This window comes from Ceratina calcarata, unplaced genomic scaffold (assembly GCF_001652005.2).
Source record: "Ceratina calcarata isolate Rehan_Ccalc_2016 unplaced genomic scaffold, ASM165200v1 scaffold232.2, whole genome shotgun sequence".
Classification (NCBI taxonomy): Eukaryota; Metazoa; Arthropoda; class Insecta; order Hymenoptera; family Apidae; genus Ceratina; species Ceratina calcarata.
The window spans coordinates 56,530-72,406 of NW_017145072.1; the positions used below are offsets into that span (position 1 = coordinate 56,530).

Genomic DNA, 15,877 nt, shown 5'->3' on the forward strand with positions numbered 1-15,877 from the left:
TAAAAACTTTTAATGATAAACTTTATTTATATGAAACACTTACTGTATATAATTATTATTATTTAATAAGATACTCTTACATATATATGCGAAATTTATGTAGTATTTCTCTATTCCCCATATGAGATAATATCTTTTTTATTAGTTTTGATTTTCTTTCCTTAGATTTATGTATGTTGTTATTTAATATTTTCCACATAGTGTACTTGTTTATAAAAGTATAATAAAAACGTTTGATGATAAACTTTATAGTTTTTAAACACTTACTGTAAGTAATTATTATTTTTACTTTAATCAGGTACTCTTTCATCTATATACGAAATTTATTTAATATTTGTGTATTCCTCATATGAGATAGTACTTTCTTTATTAATTCTGATTTTGTTTCTTTGGATTTGTGTTGAATGGAATGCTTTTTTAGCCAATCACTTAAGTCGCTATGCTGTAATTCATGTAACCGATTCCTCCGAGCCATTGTTTCTATATTATTCTCGTCCTGTTTCGTAAACGGTATATTTACATACACATTTTTAATACCATAAAATTAGGAAAAATAGTTACATACCATTTCTTGTAACGAAGTACATCTATTTTCATTAGATCTAGTTTTTGTTACTGTCTCTCTAAGAGTTAAATATTTTTGTCTCTCTGCACTATTTAGCAGTTTCTAGAAAATTGAAGGTATTTTTATCGAAAAATAGAGGTGATATACATACGTATATATATTCCAAAAATATAAATATATTAGAAAATTATCTGTAATAATACCTGTCCTGGACGTTTCTTTTCGCTCTTAAAATATTTGGAGATCATTTCTCCGTTTGATACAGTAAATTTACCACTTGAACTGGTTGGTATATTAGTTTCAATATAAAAGTTTTCTATATTTTCATCACACGGATCTTGTTCAGTGTTTGAATATTGAGTTCCTATGGAATTTATTTGATATAATTATACTTTGTATCTCATACATTGTGCAAGTAGACTACAAAAATCATTATGTTATTACCATCCTGATTTTCTTTCATATTTCTGTCGTTTGTATTATATCTTATATTCTCGTCATATGGTACATTATGAAATTGGTGTAGTTTAGCTAATGGCATTTTTACTGATACTGCAGTATTGATATTTTTCGTAGGTTCATCTAGACTTTTAACTGAAAATTCTAACTGTGCAGTAGTATTATCTTCTTCCTCAGGATCTATGCTTACAACTTTTTTTAGTGAGTCTTTCTCAGTACATGTTGAATTTGCATTTGAAGATACCTGTTGAAAATACAGTATATAAACAGTATTTTTTTTATATTGTTTAATAACTATTGAATATTAACAGAAAATTACAGCTGTAACTGGACTGCATTTAGATATCTGTAACTGTTTGCCACAAACAAGTGGTAACTTCGAATGTATATCAGAGATAAAGTGTTTGATTATTGGATCCTTATCTCTTCTACTTGGAATAATATCTAATGAACCACTTGTTACACACACACTGGGATAAATGAAAATATTTGATTTTGGTATTAGAAACTTAATTTGATAGAATGCAGAGATGTCGTTTTTATTCTTTGGTAATGAATATCCATACTAAAATATAAAAAATTATGTAGTCAGTAATTTGAATAAAGGAAAAAATATACATGAAATAAGTTGTATAAATTATACCATATTTTTCCAATGTCTGCGTAATTGATCATAATCTTTAAAGACACATTTCAATGGAAGCTCTTTGGATATAGACACTACTTTGCCTCTCTTTGTACTAGAAGAAGTTTTAAGTGTTTGTTGTAATATTAATAAATGCTCATAAGTTTAATATCTTTTTGAATAATTGAAAACTTAAATAAATACTTGACAGCTTGAAATAATTATTACCTTGGTAATACGTGTACAAATGGAAGTTGATAATTAGATAAGTTAATATATCCTTTAGGATCTGCTAGAAAATTTACTATACCAGACGGTGGAACATAATCTTCAAATTTTACACGTGGAATTCTAATTTTTTCCGCATGAAGCTTTAGACATATGTTTCCATCTAATAACATTTTTAATGATATTAATAAATAGTTTTATATTATGTAGATGAATAAGGAATGTAATATTTCAATACCCTGGATATTTATATTTAATTTCACTGCGTCAACTTCGTCAATAGAATTATAAAATTCTTTTCCTCTAACAAGATAATCGCCGACTTTATTCCATAACGGAGCTAATCTAGTTTGTATCGTAAATGTAAGACATTCTTTATATATTTCGGTCGTAAGTGGCACTCTTTCTGGATTCTAACGAAAAAAAAAGTAAAATTCGTAATTTCGATTTATGTAAAGCTTCCAAATTATGGTTTGTAGAAGGAGACGAAAAAGTATTCATAAACAAATGCACGTGGTCGACGCTTAGGCACGCGCGAAATAGTCGGAGTCGCAATGTGAGAGCGAATATTTTATTTGTCTTTACTTTCATCTCCTTGTGACAGACCATAGTCATTGATGTTAAACTTTCAGCAAACCATTAATTTAAAATTTTCTAAAATTCTTGCCAGTTTCCCAGCTTCGGCAAGCTGTTTCCGCACAACGACAAATATGAATGTGCTTGTCTTACCACGCACTGGTGAAGCGATCACGTCAGAAATTAAATAAATAAGCGATCTAAAAGTATATGTATCATTTCTGTAGACGTAGTTACAAAATTGTCAAATGATTGAGAAAATGAAACAAAAGATTTATGTTCAACTTGCCGACACTTCATTATTTGCCACTGAAAATTTGATTTTGCTGACGAGTCGCGCAATTCGGTAATATCTATTTTGCACATTGTGCAAACTAAGTCATTTCTATTTGGAAATGAAGTGTAGAACGACATCTCTCCTTTTCTTTCATATATAAGACTACAAGGATCCATTATTTAATTAATTAGTTGATATACTATTCCTGATTAAAGTACGTTTACTACGTATTCCATAAAAATTTCAAACTGCACAATGTACTGTGCACGTGCACTACAGACTACAGACTACTTCAGACTACTTCAGGGCCTGAAGTTCAGGCAGTGTTGGATGGCCGCTGGATTTTTTTAAACATGCGCACTGCTAGTTATTAGTAGAAGCCTAGTGATGTATGTAGTCTAATCTAGTTCTAATTTAAAGGTTCCATTAGGTCCCGAGTGCGAAGACAGGATTGAAATTCAAGAAATTTTTTTAAAAATAGACTTGAAAATAAAATATTACGTTATCTGATTGCATTTCATTTGAAATAATCATTTGTTCAGTTTATTTGGACGTATAAACAATTTTTCTCCATTTGATTCATTACTTGGAACACCAAGGAATCTCGGTGGTGTTACATGCAAGTTGCATGATGCAACGAACTGAGTGAAACGCACGAAAGTCAAACGACAGCGCAACGGTCATGTCGGTCATGTGAATCGGTGAGATAAAGCCAAAAAATAAACATGAATATGAGCCTGGAAACGATAATTAAGAAGGTACCCGGAAACCTACCTCCTCCTTCGAAAAGAGAAAATCAAGGATATGTTGACGATTTAGGAAGGAAGGCTAAATTTGAATTGGAAGAATTGTTAAATAGGCAAAATAAAATTCTTAGTAATAAGTAGGTAAGGTTCAATGTATTTGATTACGTTATTAAATCAAAGATTCACAACATGTATATGATTTTCAGGGCATTTATATCAAAACTTCCAGATAAGGGAGAAAAGATTATAGATTTCCGTAGTAAAATATTAAAGGAATTGGAACGAAGAAATGAAATTGAAGATGCAGCTAATCTTCTGTCTAGATTAAATATAGCTTCTGAAGGTAAAGCTGCTATGCATGAATTAGAATGGACCGGCGAATATAATGAAAGGAAAAATACTGCTAGAGTTGTTGAACTTGATAGCGATGACGAAGAAGACCCTTTGAAAATATTGGCACAAGTTAGTTGTACATGACTCTGAGTAGCATTATGTTTGTCTTAGCTATTTTTAATATTTCCTATTTACTATCAGCCTACAGGATCTGGAGTTCATAAAAAGAAAGTTATAAATTTACCACCAGAAGAAAGTTTGATCAAGCCTGAAGACTTAGCAGAAATAGAATCTTTTAAAGCACAACCTGCTGAGCATGTCTCATATATTGTTAACAAAATAGAAAAATCTCCCGATGAAAAGGGTAACAAGAGAGAATCGTTTAAGCCATATAAAACAACAAAATCTAATGTACACGATCCGGAAAAAGAAAAGCAAAGAAAGTACAATAAGCATTGGGAAGTTACAGCAGCCACACCTCCGTTTATAGTCCACGGTGCAGTGAAGGTGATAAATTTAAACGAATCTCTGAAATTACAAAAGGAACAAGCTGAGAAACTTCAGGTAGTCGCAGTTCGTATAATATACTACTTTTATAACGTAGTTAGTAAAAAAGTGTTTTAAAATTTTAGGAAATTCAGTCTAAACATGCGGCAGAAAGATTAGCTGAACAGCTTGGACTGCACAGTATTAATCCAGTGATTGGGAATTTAGGTAGTTACCGTCTACGAGATGAAAAGGAATCCAATTCTTCAGGTTCAGAAAATGAGGAAGAGCACGAAGTGCATGACGACGAAGATAATGACCAAAGGGGAACAGTTGTTTTCACAGTAGATAGTATAGAGAGTTAATTTATTTTCTACTACTATATTATGTAAATACAATTATAAATAAATTAATAAACGTTAAAAATTGCAGATATTTTAAATATTTAAGCACGTATTCTTACCTTTTATTTACGATTATAAATATGAAAACAACTTACAAGAGGAACCCCACATTTGACCATCTGCGATTTCATCCGTTGTGAAGAGGGTCAAGAATTAAGGAACACATCTTTGGACCTAGCTGCCGATGCTCAATAGTTATTGAAAGAAACGCCTATTAAAGTTTCGGTGTCCGTTATAACTTAATCGTAATATACATGATTAATATTAAGAACAACAAATGAATAAATAAAAAAAGAATAAAAATAAAATTAAATTCACTTTTAAGAGCAAGAAAAAAATTTTAACTAAAAGAAATGAAAGAAAATTCAGGTGCCTCGAGGATATAAAGCTGGTAATGCCAAAAAAAGCACGTCACTCTTTAAGATCAGGCTCTGGCCACCAGACCATTAATACCACGGGCACCGGAACATTGATAGGTATTCTTTTTAATAATTCTTGAGCATTGGCAGCTAGATCCAAAGGCATGTTCCTTAATTTTTGATTCTCTTTCACTTCCCCAAGTTTGAACGAAATCGGAGGCAGGCAGGTGTGGGATTTCTCTTGTTAGTAATAATGAACTGGATATTATTAAGAATACTTAGGAATGTAACTCGAAGTAAAATGTTTATGGAACTTTATTATTTTTACAATCTTTAATTGTATCCAAAATTATTAATAACGGCTGTGTATGGTGCTGTAGCCTTGGCAACCGTCTTTCCAGCTTGTTCAGTAAGTTTCTGAAATGAAAGAGGAGCATACATGAAATAATCGTCTGGATTCATGCCAGTAATTTTAATATTTCTTAGCGTACCTTAAGTTTGTCTCTCTTTTGAACCTCAAGAATAGATCTAACACGCCTCTTGTTCTCCAGGGTGCGCACTACAGCCTTGTACTTCCACCCGACTTCATGAGACAATCTACCTACATGACAGTACTGAAAACAAAATTACATTAACATCACATCCGAAATTTTAAAAAATATACTATTTATATTTTTAATGTACTTATACTCAGTAAAATTTGACATCACAAATTATGTTCAGACGCAAATTACCATACCATCATTGTAAAAAAATGTTCAGCATGCTTTTCAATGAAATCTTATTAAGTAAATTTTTTTCGATTGATGCTGTATCTTACCTTCCTACCAGGTTTAAGACACATGACTCTCATGGCACCTGGTACAACGACACGTTTCCTGCGGTCATATGGTGGAGGGCAACCTTCATAAACCTTCAACCTTCTGAGAGCATCCTTTCCTCTTTCTGTTTTGTGTGGAATCATTCCTATAAATGAAATCGTATTGATCACTACTACTGAAGTTTATATATACGACTTTCTAAGTGTTGTACAAGAAATAATCTCATAAAATAAGATTTTTCATTATCTACGTCAAATAATGTAGGTAAGAATATTTATAATCATTGATTAATATAACCTGCGAAACATTATACTAGTAATTAAAATGGAACGTACCACGAACTGTTTTCCAAAGTATTTTACTCGGGGCACGGAAATGGAAAGGTCCACGTGCTGGATTTACATTACACCTCTTACGCAGGAATGACATGAACTTCAACTTGTTCCTGAAATAAAAATATTGCAGATATTTATAAAGTAAATCGTATACAGTAGGCTCGTATCAAATCACAGCCGATGTTTTAATCGACAAAATTCGACCGACATTGATTTCGACAAGTGTAGTTCACTGAGAATGTTTATAACAACATTCATTTCACTGATATCGACTTTGCTGACAACATTTACAGCATATAGCATATATTCCTTTTTTAATATTAACTCATTACGCTTAGTTACGACTCTTACATAATTCAATGTATAGTTACAGTCTTGTAACTTCATAATTATTTGAATATATAAGTATACCTCAGTTATTACTTTACTTAAGATGATAATGGTATACAACAATTTCATATACATAACTAAGTAAAGTCAGTGTCAATGTCAGTAATTTCACCATCTCTGAGTGTGATTGAAACATTGTCGATGAAATGAACGGTAGTGATTTGATACAAATCTGTATACAGCATAGTCGATCGATATATTAATTAATTATTAATTATATTTAGTTTTATTCACCTGAAGAAGTTTCCAGATATATTGAGTTGTTCACTACGGACAACAATCACTTTATTGCCCTGTAGAATAGTTTTGGCAATAATTGCTGCCAAACGACCGAGTAGATGGCCACGGCCATCAATTAATATTGGCTAAAAGAACAATGAAATTAGTAAATTGCAGATATGATTTTCTTATGCGAACACATAAGAAGATCGTAAGAAAATTATACGATGCATCGAAATCACGTATATGATTATTAATAACAAAGAACACATGTCACTTGACAAACTCTAAAGACGTAATATACTTATTTCTTTATGCATCTTACAATACATATAAGTTTTCTTATTAATTAGAAACAACGAAATAGAATTTGCAGCATTGTACGTAAAAAAAAACAAGTTCGGTTAGCAAGCAAAGAAACACGTGTGCAAGAATAAAAACCGATGGTATGGATGGGCGTATTTTTCGAAAAATTCGTACTAATCACTGATAGAATTTGGTCATTAAACTCTCATGTGTAATACACCGATTAATCTAGCCATACCTTACATCAAAAACCGTTTGGCATCATTTAAAACATTACAATTTTATGTACATACCTTATTACTGAAGCCAGTCATTTTGTCACCGTACCGGAAAAGGATCCATGAACGCTGAGAAGTACACGGCAACCTCTCACCGGAAGATCCTATGGAACAACAGTGTATCCAACATTATCCGTTTCCCCATCAAAAATCACTAATATAAACCCCAGACGCAAGGAGAGAGCAGGGATTTTTTTTCTGGAAGCGCAACTCGGAAGATTTCCTTTCTGCTCTGTTTCAGCTCTGTTTCAAATAACAATAGTCAGTCACGTTGTTGATAGATCTGTCACAACAAAAAGAACGAATTATTTTTACACTATTTAATTGATTATAATTCGTAATATAATGAAGCCTACGCTTGTAGCAGATGAAATGTTTCCAGAAGGTGCCGGGTCTTACATCGAATTAGAAGAGGTATAAAACCGATTAGTGAGGTTATATTTGTTTTGAAATTTCGCATAGTTTTAATATAATATTTGCAATTATCCGTTAATAGGTGGGTGGCAGTCGATTATTAGTTGATTTGACTGCAAGTGAAAAAGCAGTGCACTCAGACTTCTTCAATGGTGAATAAGTGTTTAAAATAAGTTTGCTTATAAATTGTATCATAAATTCTGGTATCAAATAAGAAATCATTGTTTCTTTTAGATTTCGATGACCTGTACGATGATGAGGATACTGAAATATGGTAATTACGTGTTATATACTACTAACATTTAAATATGTTTCTTAATATAAAAGTAAAATTGCATAAAGAGTCACAGATATTTTGTAAATAGTCTTTATATAAATCTACCTGTTTCCTTTATTCAAGTATCTTTCGGATAACAACAACAGTATGCGTTTAAACTTTACAATTACAAAGCTAAATTAAAAAAATAATGTTTAATGTCGTATATTTATAAATTATATTCAATTACAATTAAAGCCTAAAAATAAGCAAACAATGTTTGTCGAATGCAAAAGCAGCTGAAACTCATAAAGGTAGAGAAGTTCATATACACAGTGTGTTTAACATTATTACAATTTATTATTTTTAGTTCGAAATTGAATTCAGATGTGTGCCCGGTGTTCGGTATACCAGTTTATCTCGGTACATTTAACGCGGGCGATATTAATTATAAACGTGCCATAAGAAAATGAGTACTGGTCATAATTGTCTCGTACACATTAATATCGATATCATTGTATAGATTATAATTTACAATACATAGATGCTAGTCATATAAACCTGTTAAGAGATGATGCACAGTTAAAATAGCACCCCGTTTCAGTCGCGCCACATAAATCATGGATCCAGTCGATCGTCGTGCATCGAGAGTCTCCTCCTTCAAACGAGACGTTCTGAAGCTTTTTAGTTTTATCCCCTACAGTTTCATTTTTGTTTCTCCTTGGCCCCAATCGACATTTAATTCACTTTTTGACCATCCTCATTTCACATTAACAGACGTTTATCAACAATGGCAACGAGGTTTCATCTTTAAGGGACCCCCGATTACCACTACTCATTCGCACCTCCGTCGGGCATAAGAATGATGATATCGATGACGACCATATCGAGTACGCTGCTAACAGTGACGAGTATCCTGTAAAATATAGATTTTATAATCATGGGAAATGTTACTTTTGTTAACAAACAGATTTAACTAAATACACGTTTTACAAATGTTATTCACCCTGAGTCCAGCCCCGAGAATATCGTTCGGAGTGCTAGTTAACTTCGAGATCGCTATCGGCTTGGTCGTCCTGATCGCTCTCGTCATCTTCGTCTTCTTCCTCAGAATAATACTGCGAGGGTGGTGACAGGACATCTTCTGAAAGGGAAGTATGAGAAGATGAAGGAGGTCGAGAACCTTCTAACTTTGCATCAAGATCTTCCATCGAAGTACTTGGACCAGGAATCGTCACTGGGATGAATTTTTCCAAATCGCCGCTTGCCAGCTCTGATGGAACAGATAAAAATAGACAATTCATCTAATAACGATCGTCAAAAGCAAGATTGATTAATTATGGTTAATACATACGTTCCACGTATTTCTCCAGAGATTTTGGAACCATTAATTTGGCTGTTTTTAAATTCTCCTCAGTGCACTCCCCTTTCTCTAAACCTATTCAAATATTGTACATTATTTTACCTGAATATGAGATGTAATAGGGCATAGTAAAGAAATTATTTACCAAAAGCCAAACCCATTTGCTTTAGAACTTCAATATCGTCATGAATTTCGAACTTATCGTTAAAATTGAACAGGTACTCGGTTCTAGAACAAATACCATGTAACGTTATCGACTGATCGTAAGATACGACAAGTGGCCTAACTCTAATGAACGAGGAAACGTCTTTATTAAGAGTCGTACTTGTCATTTGAAATGCTGCAATCTATGACAGTCTTTTTGCTAGTATTCACAATCAGGAATGGCAGCTGTATGGCAGAATTCGGCTTTGGAGGGCCACGCAGACTCTCATTGACACGATTACGTTCCACCAGATTCTTATACGAAATATGCGAAAGAATCAACTGATGCAACTGCTGCGTTTTCGCCTTGATCCTCTCGATCTTCTTCTTCTTATCTTTCTCGAGCGCCAAACATTCTTGGAGAGAGTTGGTTGGCAAGCCTAACCACCTGATCTCTTTCTTCTCTTTCGAGATGATATTCATTGCCATCAAAACATTCAGAGCATCGTAGACACGTCTTCTAATGTTTTTCTGATCATATTGCTATAAGAGAAAGAGGAAGGCATTGCTCTAGCTCTTGATTCGCATCACCTCAAATACGAATGATCATACCTGATCTGTTAAAGAATTTATGTGGGCAGGATTAGTAAATTCCCCGACAAGTTCGTCTGCGACCTCATTGTACGACGTCGTGCCCTTCTTCTTAACTTTTTCACAAACTTTCATTGAAAAATGACGTAATCCTTTCCCTACTTTCTCTGTTTTTCTTCGTTTACTGAAAATAAATAAAGCATGGAGTATCAATTATGAAAGTACGTCATTAAACTCCATTCTAAATATATTTAATTCATTTTCAAAGAACTGTCAACACACAGCAAAAGTCAAGAGATAAAATACAGATAATTCTTACTCTGGCACAAAATCACCAGTCTCAGCGTCTTGCCTTTTCCTGGAGCCACTATGATCCAGTATTGGACTGATATATGTTTTACCACTCGTATCTTTCACAATTTGATGGTTGGCAGACTGTTGCTGCGACTGCTGTGTTTGTTGCTGCTGTTGTTGCGATTGTTGTTGCTGCTGCTGCTGCTGCTGCTGAGACACTATTGCCTGTTTTATGTCGCTCTGTACAGAGGATTATAGAAATCGATATATTTAATCCCTTCCCAAAAATGTATCAAATACTATTCGTTTTAAGTAAATCATACCATTTGTGCAGATGTTAATTGTATAGTCTTAGTCAGTACAGGTTCACCGGCTTTGGTTGTCGCCAGTTTTGTGTTTTGTAGTGGTATAGTAACCAATCCTATAACAATGACCAAATATTACATGTACACAAAGTAGTTGCTACATTTTACACTTGGTAAAATATTGACAAATAAATAATGCGTGAAACATATAATGCAGAGGCATGAGAACAAAAATTCGCATAATGACACTTGTTTGAAATGTTACTCACTTTGGCCAGGGGTTGAAGGATTCTGCAAACTGATAGTTCTAAGAACTTGTGCGTTAGATGGCAAAACCTAGGTAACATCGAGATTTAACGTTTAATCAACAAAATACTAAGTTGAATTCGTTTGACGTAAATGTTACTATTGAAAATAAGATTTAAATAAAAAATAGAATACTCATGAATTTGATGTACCTGAGATTCTTGGCTCGGAGTCTTAAAGACTTTAAGGCCACCTGCATTTGTTGTACTGACGATACCACCCAATGCCTTATTGGCTGTACTTTGCACTACTTTTATTACTTGTGGATGACCTAAAATTTTATTGTTTCTTCAACAGTTACACAAACAAACGACAAGAAAATGTATAGACATAAGAGTAATAGACGAATTTTCTTCCGACTTTAATATATTATACATTTTTAGACATACTACAACATAGAGTGAATCATAACTGTTCAATATCATTGTACTAAAGAATACAAAATAAATACCATGAAAACTTGATACATCTGCTGAAATTATAAATCAACTATCGTGTGCAGAGCAAATTAACTTTGAACTTGGCATATTTGAATTAAACTAAACAATGAAAGTGCACAGTATCTTCATACTCAGAACTAAGAGTGGTCTTATCAAACAGGCCATCAAGTCACGGAAATATATAAATTCGTGATAACACACTAAGATAAAATAGTTTATTGGTAAATTAGCTTTCTTTATATGAGAATAGAAAAGAGATTGAAGAAGTATTTCCATAAATATTACAAGGATAGCTTCGACTGAAACCGAGCATAAGAGCAACATAAATGCGACAAGAGAATGAAGCCAATAGAGGCTTGTAATTGACAGCAGTTCTCCAAAATATCACGAAAATATGACCACAAATCCAAAAACTGGAGAACAGTCACGAGACTGAATGATCATTGGGAGAACGAGGGAAAAATGAGGGATCATTGTCGAAGTGTGGCAAGGTGATAATTGGCGCGCATTCGGCGTACTCACCGTTCGCGTCATGTATGAGAAAGTTCATCGTTTTGTTTTGTTGCGTCATCCTCGAGGTTAGAATTCCGTCCCGGCGTCACCGACGATCACGACGATCGACCGAATGCCGAGTGAAAATAAAAAGATCATAGGTACACTCGCTAATCTTGGCTCGGTCTATCACCAAAATGGCGACTATGATATAGAACCATTTGAGAACAGAATTCAGCGTAGTACGGATCGGAAAACGTTATATAGTACGCGCGAAACTAAAACCCATCCGTTTCTTTACCGTAACGATGCGGCCGTTTCACGGAAACGTCCGTTTGCATGCGAAAATATTGCACGAAAATCTAGCTTCCGCGTGCACAGTACAGAATAGAGACGAGCTTGGCGGCACGACAAAGTTAAACAGCTGATTGGTTACTTTCTCAGTCACGTGGTCACTTCTGTTCCACGTTTATGGGCCGTACATATGTAATCTAAGCAAGAAAAACCTTTTCTCTAGTAATTATCGAACATTGTTCTCGGGACATTACGTAGTTTCAATATTGGCAGCATATGTTGTTTTCAGCTTCATTCACGAGCGAACTGGACATAATCACTAAATTGTTGACGTTGTTGACATATTTTATAAGTAGATGCGTCAGTAGAAACAAGTCTTCTTTACTATCTCAAGTTCGACTGACTCGTAAACACATCTGTTGCCAAAAAGAAACGAAGGAAATGAAATAAAAATTAGTTTATTTGAAACATTAAAATTGTCTCTATACAAATTGGATCGCGGTTTTATTTTCCGATCTTTCCAATTGGTCGAAACGAAAGTTTCTAGATAGCAGAGGTCCAATGAACGTTTTTGCGGATTTGGCGTTTAGTCGTGAAAGAATTTTGATAAGAGACATCATAGAATCGTGCGATTAGTGTAAAAGTTTTCAAAGATAAATAAAATTTATTTGTAGGAACATTCGTGCAGAGAGTATATATCGCAGTACGCATAGAATCGTAGAATCCGTTGCCGGTAGACTTATAATATTGTAACTTGTGTTCTTTATACGTCGAGTATATAAAATTGTAAAAAATAGTTGCCTTATATGTGTGCTTTTAAAAGGATCGCGTAGAATATATTCGAACCGAGGCCGAGGCTTTCGTTCTGGGTCTGGCTGAATGGTAAGATTATTTTAAGGCTCGCGAGGGCGATTGAAACGCACAGGTTATATACATTTGTTACATCTATCAACGCACTTTCGTACTCCTGCAAGTCGCAACTTGACTGCCTATTTTATACCTTTCAAGTCGTTCGATCTTTATTTCGTATCATTTATACACCCTAGAAAAGCGTACGAATATCCTTTCGCACTGTTGATTTCGTTTCTTTTTTTACCTGTTTCTCTTTCTATCGTTACTGTATCGTTGATTGACTTGATGGATGACCTCCATTTTTGTTGCAACTATTTCATTCAGCGTATTTGTCGCAGTGTTTCTCGGTTCAACTATTATTCACGAATCCCTTTTCGACTTTCCAATAACAACTCTACGATAATCGTAACATTCTCCGATTAAATCTAATGTCTACATTTTAAAAGGGAAGAGAAGCAGCAAATTAAAATTTATCAAAACCATGTTTGATGATAGTAGGTCGTAGTCTGCAACAAATTTGACATTTACGTCTGCAGATATAACCTGACGAGTATGTTTAGCATCGTTCACATATAAACCTTACAATGCACATAGAACAGAAACATTCGCGAAGGACATAATATTGAATGAAAATTTCTCACGTGAATGTATATGAAAATAAACTGTCTTAATTTTATGCATGAGCTTTTTTAGCTTAGAATATTCGCACGTATCATTATATAAATTAAATCACGTAATTTCTTTAATCTATATGTTACTCATTATTATTTATTTTTATTTCATATAATTTCACTTGCTTGAGTTTGAAAAATTTATGCAATAATTTAATTATACGATGTACAAGATCTGATTATATGGAGTATAATTCACACGTACAGGGTATTTATTAGGACAAAAGAGCTAACACTCTCTTTATTGTTTTCATACGTTTCATAAGGTCTGTACATTGTGAAAAACATGCCTCTGTTCGGAAAGTCTCAAAAGAGTCCGGCGGAGGTGGTAAAAGCTCTTAAGGAGGCGGTAAATGCGTTGGAGCGTGGTGATAAGAAGGTAGAAAAGGTACGTTCTGAGGCAATGTTTCGGTTTCTATGACACAATTATGTTGATTTTTAGGCTCAAGAGGATGTTAGTAAAAATCTGGTACACATAAAAAATATGCTTTACGGGACGGCTGAAACCGAGCCTCAAGCAGACATCGTCGTTGCCCAGTTAGCACAAGAATTGTATAATAGTAATCTGTTGCTTTTGCTTGTGCAAAATCTTAGTCGCATAGATTTCGAGGTAACGTTCTTAATATGCTCCTATTAACGACGGTCGTGGTAAAATGTTTTTTTTTTTCAAATATATGTCGTTTACTTGAAAACGTGAAATGTATTAATAGGGGAAAAAAGATGTTGCTCAAGTATTTAATAATATATTACGAAGACAAATTGGAACTAGATCTCCTACAGTAGAATATATATGCACAAAGCCAGAAATATTGTTTACCCTCATGTCTGGGTAAGTTGTGTGGCAATGTTTATGTCAGTTTTCCGTTTGAAATATTTCTAATTTATAAGCAAATGATTACAGGTACGAACACCAAGACATCGCTTTGAATTGTGGCACTATGTTAAGAGAATGTGCAAGATACGAGGCCTTGGCAAAAATAATGCTTTATTCGGACGACTTTTACAATTTTTTCAGATACGTTGAAGTCTCAACATTTGACATAGCTTCCGACGCGTTTTCTACGTTCAAAGTAAGCGATGATAAAACCGCATGATATATATCATACTTAAAGTAAAACATTATCATTGGTTGCATCCGGTACGTTGGTTTTCAGGAATTACTCACCAGGCATAAAATTCTAAGCGCTGAATTTTTAGAAATTAATTACGACAAAGTTTTCTCTCATTATCAAAGGTTATTGAATTCAGAGAATTATGTTACGCGACGACAGAGTTTGAAACTGCTAGGAGAACTCTTACTCGATAGACATAATTTTACCGTATGTACAATTGTTATCATGCAATTTGTAAGGGACGTACACGTAAATTCTTGTTTGTATAATGTAAATTCAACCATGTTTACGTTTCAGGTAATGACACGATACATCTCGAATCCGGATAATCTAAAATTGATGATGAACATGCTCAAAGAAAAATCACGTAACATTCAATTCGAAGCGTTTCACGTTTTTAAGGTATATTAACCCAAAAATTGTTATGGATCATTAATGTTGTTATGCATCAGGCAGCGTTATTATTTTCTGTAATTTATTAGTAAATGCATAAAATCTTCAGTCTAATCGTCATTTAGATTTAGAAGAGGAACAGACAAATAATATTTCTAATTTACTAGGTGTTCGTGGCGAATCCGAATAAACCGAAACCGATCTTAGACATTCTACTGCGCAATCAGGAAAAGTTGATCGAATTCCTGACGCGCTTCCACACTGATCGTTCAGAGGACGAACAGTTCAACGACGAGAAGGCGTATCTTATTAAACAGATTAAAGAACTTAAGTCTGTACATGAGAATTAAGATCCAGAAAATACAAGTTATTGCTACAGCTACCGTTAACTACTACTATTGAAGTCTATGCAGCCGCTGTTGCTACTGTTAAACACCGTCACAGTCACCGATGTAGCGAATTACTATTATTTTCATTCTATATTTCTGTCTTTTACCGTCTCTTCTGTTCCCTTGTTGTAGTTATCGTTGATCGGTTCACAAG

The 15,877-nt window shown here is 33.9% G+C and overlaps 6 protein-coding genes across 10 annotated transcripts; 3 read left to right on the top strand and 3 right to left on the bottom strand.

Moving 5' to 3' along the window:
- Positions 1 to 50: 50 nt before the first annotated feature.
- LOC108622652 (uncharacterized protein C18orf63-like) lies at positions 51 to 3,020 on the bottom strand. The gene is made up of 10 exons (XM_026811656.1): positions 2,743 to 3,020; positions 2,515 to 2,653; positions 2,116 to 2,290; positions 1,878 to 2,040; positions 1,668 to 1,764; positions 1,344 to 1,589; positions 1,010 to 1,268; positions 769 to 929; positions 566 to 667; positions 51 to 496 (listed from the first exon to the last, which is right to left on the bottom strand). The coding sequence occupies exons 1-10, from the start codon at positions 2,904 to 2,906 to the stop codon at positions 311 to 313; spliced, it is 1,692 nt and encodes a 563-aa protein (XP_026667457.1). The 5' UTR covers positions 2,907 to 3,020; the 3' UTR covers positions 51 to 310.
- Positions 3,021 to 3,123: 103 nt separating this feature from the next.
- Polr2M (RNA polymerase II subunit M) lies at positions 3,124 to 4,730 on the top strand. Its single transcript, XM_018020655.2, has 4 exons — positions 3,124 to 3,613; positions 3,683 to 3,938; positions 4,011 to 4,373; positions 4,442 to 4,730. Exons 1-4 carry the CDS (start codon positions 3,456 to 3,458, stop codon positions 4,658 to 4,660), a joined length of 996 nt encoding a protein of 331 aa, XP_017876144.1. The 5' UTR covers positions 3,124 to 3,455; the 3' UTR covers positions 4,661 to 4,730.
- A 625-nt stretch (positions 4,731 to 5,355) lies between these two features.
- On the bottom strand, positions 5,356 to 7,529 carry RpL13A (ribosomal protein L13A). Its single transcript, XM_018020654.2, has 6 exons — positions 7,423 to 7,529; positions 6,839 to 6,969; positions 6,215 to 6,324; positions 5,879 to 6,024; positions 5,550 to 5,672; positions 5,356 to 5,475 (listed from the first exon to the last, which is right to left on the bottom strand). The coding sequence occupies exons 1-6, from the start codon at positions 7,441 to 7,443 to the stop codon at positions 5,392 to 5,394; spliced, it is 615 nt and encodes a 204-aa protein (XP_017876143.1). The 5' UTR covers positions 7,444 to 7,529; the 3' UTR covers positions 5,356 to 5,391.
- A 95-nt stretch (positions 7,530 to 7,624) lies between these two features.
- LOC108622628 (COP9 signalosome complex subunit 9) lies at positions 7,625 to 8,183 on the top strand. The gene is made up of 3 exons (XM_026811658.1): positions 7,625 to 7,821; positions 7,904 to 7,973; positions 8,056 to 8,183. The coding sequence occupies exons 1-3, from the start codon at positions 7,753 to 7,755 to the stop codon at positions 8,097 to 8,099; spliced, it is 183 nt and encodes a 60-aa protein (XP_026667459.1). The 5' UTR covers positions 7,625 to 7,752; the 3' UTR covers positions 8,100 to 8,183.
- A 230-nt stretch (positions 8,184 to 8,413) lies between these two features.
- On the bottom strand, positions 8,414 to 12,444 carry Dp (transcription factor Dp). Its single transcript, XM_018020646.2, has 11 exons — positions 12,043 to 12,444; positions 11,233 to 11,351; positions 11,044 to 11,110; positions 10,793 to 10,890; positions 10,495 to 10,709; positions 10,197 to 10,359; positions 9,766 to 10,127; positions 9,586 to 9,668; positions 9,432 to 9,515; positions 9,084 to 9,350; positions 8,414 to 8,993 (listed from the first exon to the last, which is right to left on the bottom strand). Exons 1-10 carry the CDS (start codon positions 12,089 to 12,091, stop codon positions 9,118 to 9,120), a joined length of 1,473 nt encoding a protein of 490 aa, XP_017876135.1. The 5' UTR covers positions 12,092 to 12,444; the 3' UTR covers positions 8,414 to 8,993; positions 9,084 to 9,117.
- A 438-nt stretch (positions 12,445 to 12,882) lies between these two features.
- Mo25 (calcium binding protein Mo25) lies at positions 12,883 to 15,816 on the top strand. Of its 5 annotated transcripts, none has more exons than XM_018020652.2 (8): positions 12,883 to 13,188; positions 14,096 to 14,208; positions 14,272 to 14,439; positions 14,540 to 14,658; positions 14,731 to 14,899; positions 14,984 to 15,148; positions 15,239 to 15,343; positions 15,502 to 15,816. In XM_018020652.2, the coding sequence occupies exons 2-8, from the start codon at positions 14,116 to 14,118 to the stop codon at positions 15,682 to 15,684; spliced, it is 1,002 nt and encodes a 333-aa protein (XP_017876141.1). In that variant the 5' UTR covers positions 12,883 to 13,188; positions 14,096 to 14,115; the 3' UTR covers positions 15,685 to 15,816. The 5 variants fall into 5 exon arrangements, with proteins under 5 accessions (XP_017876141.1, XP_017876136.1, XP_026667458.1 ...); XM_018020647.2 differs by having other exon boundaries at positions 14,096 to 14,217; positions 15,502 to 15,684; XM_026811657.1 differs by lacking the exon at positions 12,883 to 13,188 and adding an exon at positions 13,223 to 13,708 and having other exon boundaries at positions 14,037 to 14,217; positions 15,502 to 15,684.
- The last annotated feature ends 61 nt before the right edge of the window (positions 15,817 to 15,877 follow it).

Bases quoted from the DNA above. Each gene is read 5' to 3' on its own strand.
- Dp (XM_018020646.2), bottom strand. From the start codon at position 12,091: ATGACGCAACAAAACAAAACGATGAACTTTCTCATACATGACGCGAAC. The intron at 11,111-11,232 runs GTACATCAAATT...GATGTTACCTAG, and splicing joins CTCCGAGCCAAGAATCTCAG to GTTTTGCCATCTAACGCACA. The intron at 10,128-10,196 runs GTATGATCATTC...TTTCTCTTATAG, and splicing joins TAAATTCTTTAACAGATCAG to CAATATGATCAGAAAAACAT.
- Polr2M (XM_018020655.2), top strand. From the start codon at position 3,456: ATGAATATGAGCCTGGAAACGATAATTAAGAAGGTACCCGGAAACCTA. The intron at 3,614-3,682 runs GTAGGTAAGGTT...TATGATTTTCAG, and splicing joins AATAAAATTCTTAGTAATAA to GGCATTTATATCAAAACTTC. The intron at 4,374-4,441 runs GTAGTCGCAGTT...TTAAAATTTTAG, and splicing joins AACAAGCTGAGAAACTTCAG to GAAATTCAGTCTAAACATGC.
- Mo25 (XM_018020647.2), top strand. From the start codon at position 14,116: ATGCCTCTGTTCGGAAAGTCTCAAAAGAGTCCGGCGGAGGTGGTAAAA. The intron at 14,900-14,983 runs GTAAGCGATGAT...GTTGGTTTTCAG, and splicing joins ACGCGTTTTCTACGTTCAAA to GAATTACTCACCAGGCATAA. The intron at 15,344-15,501 runs GTATATTAACCC...CTAATTTACTAG, and splicing joins AAGCGTTTCACGTTTTTAAG to GTGTTCGTGGCGAATCCGAA.
- LOC108622652 (XM_026811656.1), bottom strand. From the start codon at position 2,906: ATGGATCCTTGTAGTCTTATATATGAAAGAAAAGGAGAGATGTCGTTC. The intron at 1,765-1,877 runs GTAATAATTATT...AACTTCTTCTAG, and splicing joins TTTGTACACGTATTACCAAG to TACAAAGAGAGGCAAAGTAG. The intron at 668-768 runs GTATTATTACAG...TCAATTTTCTAG, and splicing joins AAAAGAAACGTCCAGGACAG to AAACTGCTAAATAGTGCAGA.
- RpL13A (XM_018020654.2), bottom strand. From the start codon at position 7,443: ATGACTGGCTTCAGTAATAAG. The intron at 6,025-6,214 runs GTACGTTCCATT...TTTCATTTATAG, and splicing joins ACTTTGGAAAACAGTTCGTG to GAATGATTCCACACAAAACA. The intron at 5,476-5,549 runs GTACGCTAAGAA...CTTTCATTTCAG, and splicing joins AAAAGAGAGACAAACTTAAG to AAACTTACTGAACAAGCTGG.
- LOC108622628 (XM_026811658.1), top strand. From the start codon at position 7,753: ATGAAGCCTACGCTTGTAGCAGATGAAATGTTTCCAGAAGGTGCCGGG. The intron at 7,822-7,903 runs GTATAAAACCGA...ATCCGTTAATAG, and splicing joins CTTACATCGAATTAGAAGAG to GTGGGTGGCAGTCGATTATT. The intron at 7,974-8,055 runs GTGAATAAGTGT...TGTTTCTTTTAG, and splicing joins GCACTCAGACTTCTTCAATG to ATTTCGATGACCTGTACGAT.